The sequence below is a fragment of the Crocodylus porosus genome, unplaced genomic scaffold (assembly GCF_001723895.1).
Source record: "Crocodylus porosus isolate Cpor-Errol unplaced genomic scaffold, CroPor_comp1, whole genome shotgun sequence".
Taxonomy (NCBI): Eukaryota; Metazoa; Chordata; order Crocodylia; family Crocodylidae; genus Crocodylus; species Crocodylus porosus.
The window spans coordinates 244099740-244113505 of record NW_017728886.1 but is presented as its reverse complement, the minus strand read 5'-3'; the positions used below and the strand labels follow the sequence as shown (position 1 = coordinate 244113505).

At 38.7% G+C, this 13766-nt stretch overlaps 1 protein-coding gene across 1 annotated transcript in view; it reads left to right on the top strand.

Annotated features, from left to right (window-relative positions):
• Nucleotides 1-13766, top strand: part of CSMD3 (CUB and Sushi multiple domains 3) — a 332707-nt gene that overhangs the window by 206863 nt on the left and 112078 nt on the right. The window contains exons 21-23 of the mRNA XM_019552043.1: nt 3378-3566; nt 4268-4414; nt 7538-7726. Coding sequence (XP_019407588.1) covers nt 3378-3566; nt 4268-4414; nt 7538-7726 — 525 coding nt within the window. The remainder of the gene's footprint in view (nt 1-3377; nt 3567-4267; nt 4415-7537; nt 7727-13766) is intronic.

Below are 13766 nucleotides of genomic sequence, written 5' to 3'. Positions count from 1 at the left end.
GGGCCCACGCTTTTCAATTTCTTTATCAGCAATTTGGACGACGGGGTGAAAAGCAACCTGTTTAAATTTACTAATGATACCAAAATTTGGGGTAAGGTGACCACGCTACTAGGGAAGAAAAGACTGCAGCAAGACCTGGAGAGTTTACAGGGGTGGGCTAGCAAAAACAGGATGCGCTTCAATACTGACAAGTGCAGGGTGCTGCACTTGGGCAGTAGTAACCAGCAGCACACTTATAAGATGGGAAGCTCCCTTCTTGAGAGCACAGAGACAGAAAGCGATCTTGGAGTCATTATTGACTCCAAGATGAACATGGGCCGACAATGCGAGGTCAAGGTTGGCAGAGCTAACCAGACCTTGTCATGCATCCACAGGAGCATCTCTAGCAGGGCCAAGGAGGTGATCCTCCCCCTCTATGCAACACTGGTCAGGCCACAGCTGGAGTACTGTGTCTAGTTCTGTGCACTGCACTTCAGGAGGGATGTCGACAACATTGAGAGGGTCCAGAGGAGGGTCACCCGCATATTCCAGGAACAACAGGGCAGACCCTACAATGAGAGACTGCGGGACCTGTACCTGTTCAGCCTTCATAGGAGAAGGCTGAAGGGGGACCTGGTGACTATCTATAAACTCACTAAGGGGGACCAGAAGGGTTTGGGAGAGACCTTGTTTCCCCTAGTGCCCCCTGGCATAACAAGGAATAATGGCCACAAGTTGTTGGAGAGTAGGTTTAGAATAGACATCCATAAGAACTCCTTCACAGTTAGGGCAGCTAGCATCTGGAACCAACTTCCAAAGGAAATGGTGCTGGCTCCTACCCTGGGGTCTTTAAGAGGAGGCTTGATGCCTACCTAGCTGGGATCATTTTAGCCCAGTTTTTTCTCCTGTCTAGGCAGGGGGTTGGACTTGAAGATCTACAAGGTCCCTTCTGACCCTACTGCTATGATTCTGTGATTCTATGAACACTTCTCATATTTGTGAGACCTCAAGAAATATCCGTAACCCATGATTTTCTGATATGGCCATCTGCATGTAGGGAGCTCAAGCCAGATATACGAAGAACTTAAGAGCCTGACACTAGTAGGGGAATCATATTTCTGACATGGAGCTGAGGGGGTCATGGCCAGGCCCTGGCCAGAGCTCTGATTAGCCCAGCAGGGAATTGATAACAGTGTTTATCACCCAATTAAGAAAACAACAGAGGAACATTACCAGCTACTTGCTGATTCTACCCGTTGATTCAACACAGGCTGTAGCCAGCATGTAGTCTGCTGTCTAATACATAGACACCTCCTCAACAAGTCAGAGGAGAGGGGGGAATTCATGCTTAGCCTGGAGTGGTGAGGGGAGGGCAGGAGCTACAGCCAGGGAACAGAGGGGAGGGGCCAGCCCTGCTGTCAAGCAGAGAGCTCCACCCAGGCCAGAGAGCATACCAGGATGCTGGGGGAGTCTGATTTAATTTAAACCCGCAAGGGGCCTGGGATAGACATTGCATAAACCAGTTGGAACCAAATCAGTTAAGTCTGATACTGTTTTCAACCAGGTATAGCTCAAACCAACTTGAGCCATTCTCATACTGGTTTATGTGCACTGACCATCTCTTCTGTTACATGTTTAAACCAGTTTCTGATCACTTAAACTTGTTTATGTATAATGTCTTTCCCTAACCAGGCTGGTTAAACTCTCAGACTAACCTCCCTTTTCAAAGCTGGAGTAAATTTGCCACTCTTAATCTCACTCTTGTTCAACTCCACCTAGTCAGCAATTACTCTGAAGAGGAATCAGCAATCAATGTAAACTAGTGATATTATTTATTATATTGTCCCCTTTCTTCCTCCCCTTCCACCTTCTTCCCCCTGCCCCCCTCCCCCCCGCACCCCTAGAGCATTATGGCTATAGTCAATGACAGTTAATACAGATGGGTTACAATATATTCTCTTGCATAGCTGCATGTGGAAAATGAATAACTCCAGGCTCTGCTGTGAAAAATAAGGAAAACAATTCCTTGGAGTGAAATGAGATTGTGCTAACCAGTAGCTGATGACAAAAAATGAATCTACAATGGGAGAGGGTGCAGGCAGTACTTTTCTTTTCAACCATCATAATATTTGTTCATATTCTGGGATCCACGTTTTTCACTTTCCCTGCTTCTGGCTGGCCAAGGGTGATGCTTAGTTCATTTCTTGTTTTCCATGGCTGACTGTAGGAACAAAAGCTGTCAGCAATAATGAACTTGGGATTTTGGTCTGCATTTCTCTAAACTTCTGCTTCAGCTGACCAACGCCCAGTCATCCAAGAAAGAATCTGTCTCTTTGTTAGATGGGAGAAAAATACGGGGCTATTTGAACTTGAAAATGTACCATACTACAAGCAAATGCATTGTAGTGTGCATATCTCATTAGAAAATAAAAAGGGTATTTAAGGATATAATGGATTAGATGTGCATAATTAATCAATCTTGTAGTAGTATATCAATTATATTTATGAAGATATAAGAATACCATCATACGTGGAGTTTCAAAAATCCTGTGTTATATATGATAGATGCTTTTAAAACATAAATGACAGAAACCCTTTGGCAGAGCTCTTGATTTTTTGTTGTTGTTAATCCTAACCCTTATTTTTAAGGACCTGTTCCTTGTTTGATTAGACCTCTTCTATTCCGTTTTAAATAGCATTAAGAAAAGATTAGTTGATCAGCTCCAACATCAGGCAGAGTCAGTGGCAGAGCCAGGAATAGACTAGAAAGTTCTTCTCTCTCTGTGCTATGAGACATTGAATCAAAGAAGGGGCACCAAATGATCCATGAGAACTGACAGCAATTTTGAGTCAATTTCATTGCTGATCAAAGCAACAGACAATCTAGGAATTGCAAACATGGAAAAAAAATTATTATAGGCCAAAGGCAAAAAATATTTCTGTTAAATTAATAATGATGTATTTCAAATAAACGATGTCTGATTTGTTATTTATAGTCTGATAAGCAGACTACACTGATGCCTTCTAGTTTGGTTCACAGTATTTTCATATCTATTATTATTATGAAAAGGAATAAAAATGCTGTAGTTTATTGTCTGAACAATCCAGCAAGACTTATTTAACCCACAGTCTGAAAGAACAGTATGTCATTTAGATAATATAAAGAGAATAAAGCCAGTGATTTCTCAGGCTTACCCTGTTTTTCATGGCAGGTTTAAAAATACTTGCTAATGCTGTACAAGTTTTGTCTGCTGCTCCTTAATTAACTGTGTGATTGTGTTCCCTGTTATGGAAATGAAATTACTAGGCAGATCCTTAGAAGTTAGAAAAATATCATTTCATTCATAAAAAGATACAGTTGTTACTAGAGATTGTGAAATAATCTTTGTGCTTCACAGTGCTCTGCCCTGCCAATGAAATGCGCCTAGATTCAACGGGTGTCATATTGAGCCCTGGTTACCCTGACAGCTACCCAAACCTCCAAATGTGTGCATGGACCATTACTGTGGAAAAGGGTTACAACATCAGCATGTTCTTTGAATTCTTCCAGACAGAAAAGGAATTTGATATACTTGAGGTGTTTGATGGTAACTACACAATTCGCAACTTTAGATACTATTTTATATATTCCTTTACCACCCCTAAGTCCCTAAGATTTGTGCATGCCATTACTATTTTGCTTGTTTGGTTTTTTTATTCATTGCTCTAGCTAGAGGTCAACAACCTTTTGGAATGACAGGCTGGGCATTTGCAACATAAATGCTGCCATGGTCTGCCTATCACCCACCCCTACCCTCAATCCCCTGCTCCTCTGATTCCCCTCCTTGCTGCATGCAGCCCTCTGCTTACTGGGTGCCACCAAAAACCATGCTAAATCTCAAAGGGAAATGACAAATGTAGTGTCAAGGTCACAGAGCAAGAGGCTTTAAGTTGCCACATTAATTTCACCTATGCCCCCCACCCTCTTCCAAATCAGACCTTCACAGGCTGTTCCTAGCCCTTTGTGAGCCAGATCCAGCCCATGGACTGTACCTTGCCAACCCTTGGTCTAAATAAGCATTCTTTAACTTGGTGAGGAGAAGTATTGGATTACATCATTTGTTTCCAGCCTACATTACTTGTATATTTAAAAATTAGCACGTGCAATGCATTCTGCAATACATCGCATGTAGCTACTATAAACTCCATTATTACATTTTCTTCATTTACCAGTTGCTTAAGGAACATTTTTTATATTGCTAATTTTAAAGTTTTCATTTTCCCTTTTTTTTCATCCTCTTGTATCCAGGTCCAAATAGTCACAGCCCATTGCTTATTTCCCTTAGTGGAGACTACTCATCCACTCTCAATATAACCAGCAATAGTCATGAAGTGTTTCTTCGCTGGTCAGCAGATCACGGCACAAACAAAAAGGGTTTCAGGATAAGATATATAGGTATGTAAGTCAAATGTGTATCTGTGTATATTTCCCCAGTCTATATAAAACTTCATTGTGGAACAGACTTGTTTATGTTAAAAGATGCTCTAGGCTGCTTTTATGTCACTAGACTTTCAAAATACAAAAGGTAATCAAATATGTTTTATATTTGAACCAGATAAAATTGATTCAGTGTAAAGTAATATTCTAAGCAGGATTTATATAAAAAATATGCTCTTATAAAGAGTCTGTGCTTAAATTTATGATGTTCAGAACAACGACAACAAAAATGGTAGTGACCTGGGGTTTTGTTTTTCATTAAATCTGGACATGACTTAATTTGACTTCTAACCAAAGGGGACAGAGTTCCTGCAATGTGCGCAGAGCAGGGCATAAAAGAAGTGCTGTGCTGGAGAAGCGACCAGACTTGTTCTAATGATGGAACCCTAAATACAGTACGTATTTTGCCATTGTTTGATAAACAAGTATCATATTGGTTAAATCTTCAGTATTGCTACCTGGCACGACTCTTGGCTGCTACTTTATTCACAGAATAAGAAGCAACAAAGATTAAGCAGAACATGGATAGATACAACAAAGGTAGTCATTGCCTCCATGCTATTGAGGAATGCTCTGCCTTCCATCCTGCCATCCTTGTATGACATAGCAGCATGGACCCTCTCATGGCAAGGGCCTGAATTATTGTCATAGGAAAACAAGTGATTGGTATTTCATTTCTATTCAATTACTGGAATACTTTCCACCAAAGAATAAATGTTTGCTTCTTGTGCCTTGGTGGTGATTTCAGCCAAAAGGTTAGAAGAAGCATTTGATCCATTAAATTTAAAATTCAGAAGAAGCAGAAGGACACTTGATATTGCAGCAAAGAATGTGTCAAAGAGAAAAATAAAAACATCTTACCTTCATTGCTTCATTTGAATATGTTTATTAATATAAACATAGGCTGATACTTAACACTTAAATGCCATAATTACACACAACATACATTTTTTTTGGAGGCATTGTCATGGGGGTTAAACAAAGTTTAGGTTTTCATTAATCATTCTAACATTGGGCTCTTGCAAAAAATCCTTAGGCAATTAAAGACAGTACTGTGGATTAAAAATACTGGGAGAATCACTCGTAAAACAATGTAACTGTCAATACTGAGGACATCAATAGCAGTATATTATTTAACTTTATAAAGGAGACAAAGCAGTGGAGAATAAATCTGGAAATTTTCTGTTTATTATGCATTTGTTTCTCATCTCCATTTTCAGTTAATTCAAATGAAGCAAAAAATAATTAGCCTTTGCACAAAAGTCTATCAAATAGGTCTGCTCCTTACTACTTAAAGGGAAGCAGATTTTTGGGAGATAAATGTGTTTACAGTGTAGTCAGATGGAGTTCACTGATGGCTAGACACAACATATTACATTGTATTTATTTCCTTTATCTGTAAAGCCTCCTTGATCCTTTGTAGGGTTTGGAAAGAGAACCCTAAGGCTCTGTTTCTAAGGAATATATAGGGCAGATTCTCAACACTTTAGTTGGAAATCATGGTTGGTGGACCACAGGGAGGGAAGGAGGTAACTTGGTTTTATGTCACTAGCAAATATTGCAGAAACCACCAGCGAACAGGATAGATCCCTGTTTTTCATGATAAAAATAAAGTTAAGTCTGTATGAACTAAATTTGTATTAGTTCATTAGTAGTTGTTGACTTTATAGAAAATAAGTTATGAATATAAGAAATATAATCTGAAACAAAAAATCTTTGTTTATACTTTGCTTTTTTGATTTATTCAGAGCATTCTACTTCATCCTAACTATTTATATACTTATTTTTAAATTGTCATGGGACAAAATATGCGTGTGTTATGTTATTTAACTGAGAAATTAGTATTGTACGGTTATGCAAATGAGTAATGACTTCATCTTTGCCATCTTGCATCCAAATTCCTGAAGACTTATAAAAGTCTTATGATTTACTTTCAGTAAAATCATTTCCTGAAGAAATTAGTCTTCATTGTAGATAAGGGGGCAAAACAAGGGCCTTTAGCAAGTTTTATTAGTCCTTGTATAAAAATTATACAATTTTAAGTGCACAGCCCCTCTGGGTTCGCTATATACATCTATAAACCAGTAGTACCTTGTATGGGGTACTTGGCATTAAATTTGCCTCAGTGACTAGTAATGAACAAAAAAGGTCCAATTATCTTTTTACTACAACAACAAATGGGTAACAAACAATGAATGACAACCTTACAAGAAAACATTAAAAACCACAATATACGTACCGTATACTGCTCCTTAATGGCAAATAAGCTGCAAACCAGCTTCACCGTCCCTGAGAACTTCTTTTCTGAGTTTGTAATAGGGAACCAAAAAACAAGGAAAAAAAATGCTAAACTGAAACAGCTGCTCCTGGACACCTCCACTCTGTTTCAATTCTTAAAGTTCAGTTCTTGATATTCATGCCTGAAACTCTAGGTTACACAGGATCCACCACCTTCTTACTGTAGCTATTCAACCCTCTGAGAGGTGCTATCAGTACTGGTTGAATCCACCTTCACTGGGGCCTCTGGATGGATCCAATACACTTATGGATCCACAATTTATATTTGGATCCAATTTACATGTTTTTTCCCCATCAGGGCCTCAGATCAGGGTGCATGTGTCTCAGGTTGAGAGAAAAGTTATTAAAATGTCCTGGGACCTCTTTCAGTTCCTGAGATACTGGATAGATTTTTTTACTCTGACAGCAGGAGCCTTGATCAGTCAACGTTTTCTACTGAACACGCCAGTTCAGACAAGCAGACTTTGCCCTTCCTCACAAAGAGTCTCACAGAACTCATCCCCAGCCCACCCCCCACCCGGGGGGGTGCAACCTCTCACACACTCTCAAACCTACTTGCTAGGATAGTGGTTACTTCCCTCATCCTCAATGGTACACCCTATGTAAGCATTAGTCACCCCCATTAATCAAGAGGGTTTTTCAGGCCTTCCCAAGATGGCTGTATTTTGAAAAGTTCCCTCCTACAGCACAGACACATGCCTGCAGAATTTAGTAAGCGTTTGTGAAGAAATTGAATAAGATTTAGGTAGTAAATTTAACACAGGATTTTGTTTTCTTTTAAAGCTCTTTATTGTAGTACTCCAGAGTCCCCACCCCATGGATTCATTGTCAGTCAGACAGGTGGACAGCTAAACAGTGTCGTTCGCTGGGCTTGTGATCGAGGTTTTAGGCTTGTTGGGAAAAGTACTGCTGTGTGCAGGAAATCTCCACATGGATATTATACATGGGATGCACCAGTTCCAGCTTGTCAAGGTAAATATGCTTAGTCCCAAATTGATGTATACACATTACTAAACTATTTTCTTATCTTCTGATTTGGGCCATTAGGTTTTCTGAGTTAAAGTGAATAAAAAGCAAAAAAGGGAAAATTTAAAAATATTCTGTATGTAAGCGCAAATCCTCAGTAATGCAATCCTACAAACACCAATTATAAATCAAATATTTTAATAGACCCTCTTCAGGTTAGCAACTACTGATTTTATAATGACTGTCACATTTTGCAAACAGAGAATGATAAAAAATGTAGGTTCACTTGACTCATCACTAAAAACTGGAGCCGAACCTTTTTGGAGGTTGAGAAAAGTTTACTTAATTTAGTTTGTTTATTTGTTGGCTTGCTTTTTTCTTTCACTTTCCTTAGTATTGAGTTTTTCCTCTGGGACTAGTATTAGAAGCACCAAAGAACAGAACACTTGTGTTATCATTCTTGGTTAAGACTGACACAGCAACTATATAAAACTAAAAACTATTGAGACTGGTAAAGAAAGAAAAGAAAAATTGATTTTTTTTAAAAATTGAACCAGCTAATCATTTTTATGTCTGTTTAATCTGTTGAGGTTCAAAATTATTTTTATTTATGTACGTATGTATTTATTTTGAGGAATAGCTTGGAGCAGAATTCTTCAAATTAACTATATATATATATATATATATAATGTCTTTGAAATAACATAAAAGTGCAATATATTTTCCTTATCAATGAGATGGAAATGATTATTTAAATAACAACCTAGTAAGGTTTTAAAGCAAATTTATAGAAATGATATTGTGTTCGTAATGTGTATCTACGTTCATAATTGCCTAGGAAATGATTGGGCTCTTGCCCATGAAAAAGTGCAAAGATATTGTCTACATTTTGTACAGTTTCTTCTGTAGCAAGGAATTTATGTCACCATACTGCATAACGTGGAAAGACGTGATAATTCTTTTTTGTATTTGTATAGAGTTCGTAGACCCTGCCAATCACATAAGCACAGAAATGACAGACCTTCATTAGGGATGTTTCAGCCAAGTGCTACCTAAATGCATGCAGACACTACCTTCCTACTGACCTTTTGAGAGAAGTGAAATTTAAATTTATTCAATGTTAATTCCCCACAAGTAGTTTCTTGCAATAAACTTTTTAACTGATTTTTTTTCTAGATATAATCCCCTTTCCCCTCCTGCCATCTCTATCAACTTTGAAGCAAACTCCATGTCAACAGCTGCTGTGATAATTTATATTCTATAAAGATATAAAAAGCTAGAATGTTTTCCCAGATTTCAAGTGCCCAAAATGAAATGCAATTTTATATTTGCTCTGTGCTATTCTTTAACCTTTTTTGATTGTTGGTGAATAAATATGTATGAGGACATTTTTCATGAGTGCTAGCCATAAATCTTGATCAGACTTTTAACTACATGACTCAAGCAACTTGGAGGTGGAGTTATGTTTACTAAATGAAAATTCCATATTTAATTAACATATTTATTAAAGCTCATAAATAGAAATAACTACATAGCTGAAGCCTAGATTTTAAGAACAAATTAGAAGACATATTTATTAATTGCTTCAGAGTTGATCATGTACAAAGATTATTACATAAACTGTTGAAGATTTTAAATTTAGTATAATTTTAGGTTAATTAAATGCCAATTAATTACAGTTAAGTATTTAATGAGGGTTAACTATGATGCATGCTAAGAACTTAATTATTTCCTCAGTTGTCTCTATTTCCAGCAGGTCCCTGTTCATAAAAAGTGGTCACAGAAGTGTTATGTCTCCATGACTCACGTTCTATTAGAGAACTCAGATTCTGCCTATACATCTCAGAGTCTGCCTATATTGTAGGGCTGTACGAAGCTTCAGTCCCTGATTCGATTTGGCGGAGATTCAGCCCAATTTGGTGGCCGAATCTCAGAATCCAAACTGAATCAAGAGACCCTTTAATCTCATCCAATCAAATCAGAACCCTCTGAATCAATTCAGAGAGATTCAGTGATTCAGATACAGGCACAGCTTTAAATGTTTTTTCTACATACCTCAAGGTACGAGGCGGCTCATGAATGCTGAGATGCTGGGGCACATGGAGTGTCCCACAGGAGCACAGAGAGGCTCCCCAGCACACTCAGCAGCAGACCCAAAAGTGGACCAGAAGCACTTGCGGTCCACTTCCATGTCCTCCGGGGAGCGCATCCCTGGGCTCAGTGACTGGTGCCTCCTAGGTCCCCCCGTGGCCAATCACCAAGCCAGAGAGATGGGGGGAGGGGGCAGTGCACTCAGCTTCTGGCCCACTTCCGGGTTTGCTGCTGAGCATGTGGGGCAGCCCACTGCACTCCTGTGGGACACTCCATCCGCCTCACCAACTCAGTGTTCATGAGCCGTGCCTGGTACCATGAGGTATATAGAAAAAACATCTAAAGTTCTGCTTTTGGCCAAATCACTGATTCTCTGAATCAGCATCAAATCTTCAGATATGTATTCAGCAGAATTGAATCAGGGACAGTGATCCGAATCAGTGAATCTAATCACTGTCTCTGATTTGGGCCTAATCTGAATTGAATATGGCCTGTTTTGCACACCCCTACTACATATCTCTAGAAGTGGTTGCTACTGGTTAGACTGTGTTTAAGGCATCCAGAAATGATCTCATTTAGTTTTCTATTCAGGCATCACAGCATCTGCTTGCTTCAGATTTAAATTTTGGCCTCATGACTCCAGGTTTCTATACCCTTACTCCTAGAATACAGTCACTGAACTTTTGTAGCACACTTTGATATTTGCTATTTATTTGGAAAAAGAATTGCACTGATTGCATTGTTCATGCTGTTACATGGGAGGATGGAATTACCTTAAATATAGTACCGCGTTGTATGAGTAAGGAATAGTGCATTCCAGAGCTCCCAGGTACACAAACTAAGAACATAGCCCTTCTGCTCTTTTAAGACCATGCAGCTTGGGCTCCTTTTGCCAGCTGTGCAAGTTTTTGAAGATGAATTTCAAGGCCATGACCCCAATCTTCTCTTCTATTCATGGAGTAACTATCAAAGCCACTTTCAACTGGATCTTGCAGGTTCTGAACTCAGGAACTGGTTACAACAAAGATAAAGTGAACCAGAAACCCTCCTACACTTTGCACACCATAGAAAGGAAAACATGCAATCTGACCCTTAAAGTGCATTTTTATAGTAATGCATCCTATTCTGTGCTAATCCCAGTCATTTAATAATCTCTTGTTCTGTAGTAGTCCTAGTTCATCTGTTGACCAATGATTTCTAGTCAAGTCCAATGATCAGGTCAATTTAGGTGTATTTTAGCTATTGATAAACAGGATGATGCAGTCAAATAACATCAGAAAAGAGAAAAAACAAAACAAAACAAGGGGCTTGTAAATCCAAATTCCCAGAATGAGTTTTAATTATTTAATATGATTTTCCTCCATCCTACTCTTTCAGAGTTACTGACGCTACATCCATTTCTACATAAGCATTTGTGGTGTACAAAATCCATACATGACAGAATATTTAAATCAATGTCATCTTCATAAATATGGACACAAATTACACAAGGGCATGTGTATATCCATACCCTCAGACACATCTGTCTTCTGCATTTATAGCTGTGCACTACAGACATTAGAATATGAATGTATTGTCTGAGTGTCCAGCCTCATTTTTAATTATGCAAAGTGGCTGCAAACCTAAGTCAGTCAGTAGGAGCTTCCAGCAGTTTACTGAACACCATTATGATGACAGAGCTCTGAAAGAGTGAGTGGAATTGCAGTGTGAATGCAGTCATTAACTTACAAATATAGAAATCAAAGTTTATAATTCATATAAAGTGTTTTAATATTTATAAAAATATTCTCAATCCTCAGCTTCTTCAATTCCTTCCAAAGAGTTTAAAAATATCTTCTCACTAGTTATTGATTATATTCCCTGACATAATATCAACATTACTTGTACCTGACTACATGTATTTGTTTAGCTGTTTACCTCACTGATAGATGATGTCTCACACAGGCCTATCCACAAATCGATGGTAATTTGTGTAATTTCTTGTGCAGGTATCAGACACAATGCTGTGAAGCTGAAATTTAGGAAAAATATGTCAAGCAAACACAGCAACACATAAGAAAATCTGAAAGATTCCCCTGCCTATTTCTCAGTATTATAAAGTGTAATGGCTGTAGTGATTGGTATGCCAAAGATGCTAACCCATAAAACAAAAAGTACAGAATGTATTGACCTGAATGTTAAAATCATACTCTTCAATGTACAGCAACACATTATTTTCCTCAAACAAATAACATTTGACAGCCAAAATACTCATTTTTTATAGTGGTAAGGGAAAAAAAGTTGATATGCAGCATGGTAAAAAGAACATTATTATTTACTTCTGGAATTTTTTATATGGTTCTTTCATACATAATACACAAAAATGGATGCAATATTTGGGTTTCTTTTTGGTTTATTAACTTGTTTCTGACAAGGAGTGATATATTTATTCCACAGAACACAATTGCACACAAACAGCTGTACAGATCATTTAATGGCATCCTGGATGCCAAAGAAATTACTGTTAATTATTACAATGATTTGCATGGGAATTCAGAGGAAACTCAGTTTTCTTTATCCTTGTTCTTATTTTCTGTGGTGAGGAAAGTGAGCAACACTGCTGAAATACCAAAGTCCAGATTAGTGAGCCTCTAGAGAGTTTTTCAAGCAGCTTGGTTTGAGTCTGTTGCTGGTAAACAATTGAAGCAAGCATGGATCTATAATGTTGTCCATTTAATGCTGACACCGGTCACTGACTGACTGGGTTAAATCCCATTTCTCTTTCCTGCATGACATGGGAATAGCTATATAACTCAGTTTTTGGAATTTATGTGCAGTTTGAAACTTAGTTTTGTTCTCACTAGCCTACTGTGCGTGTTCGCTAGCACTAAACACTTTTTGGGTGGCTTCATGGGGAAGTAGGTTACCCAAATATGGTTACAACATTGAACGAGTCCTAACGTGTAATCTGAGGGGGGGGAAAAAACAAAACAACTTTTACTAGTTGAGGAGGAGTGGAAGGGGGACGCTTCCCACCTTTTATCCCAATAGACTACTGGAATGATTCATATTATCATAGAAAAGTAGGGCTGTTAGGGAACTCCAGAGGTCATTTAGTCCAGCCATCTGCATAAAGCAGAATAATCTCTATCCAATACATCCTAAACAAATCCACTCGCTAATCTCTTAGCAAAACTACACAGTCAATCCTGACAAAACTCAAGATATAAAACCTAAACCTGCTACAGGTAAAGCAAGGGACCACAGTGGCCAATGTACTCCTTCTGTAAAAGTTGTTAATATATGCCTGAGAGATCTGAGGAAGAGGGCCACATCCTCCACTACAGACCCCCCAATCCATACTAATTTGACCATCAGGCAAAATTCCTTCCTGACTCCAAAATTAGCAGTTGGTCTGACACTGAGCAGAAGTGCAAGACTCTCTAGCCAGTAACCTCTGGGTTTAAGTTCCAGCAGAGACATTTGTACATCCCTGTTAAAATCCATACCATTGGTTATAGGCAAGACCCAATGCTTCTGCAGAAGCTAAAAAAAAAAAAAAAAGGTACATGTAACAGTACAGCTGCAGGGAGGGGGGGAAATTTTGTCCCAGCCCCATGCAATGACCCGGAAAGCTTAGAACCATTAGAAATACTCATAGTAGCACATAGTCATAGCAGCTTTTAGATCATGCCAGACCAAGACTAATCCAGCATCTTTAATGCTTCCAGTGGTGGAGCTTCCACAACTTCCATAAGCTGTCTACATCACTTCCTCGCTGTTCTAACAGTGAAGAAGTTTTTCCTGATATCAAATCTAAATGTACTTAGTGTCCCGGGGTGGGGAACCAAACCCCAGAGTCACGGTGGGCCGGGGTGGCAATTAGACACGGTAACAGGCCGGGTTCTATTGGCTATGGAGAACTGAGGCACGGGAAGCGTAGCGGTTTCTTAAACAAGTTGGGAATTTATTTGAC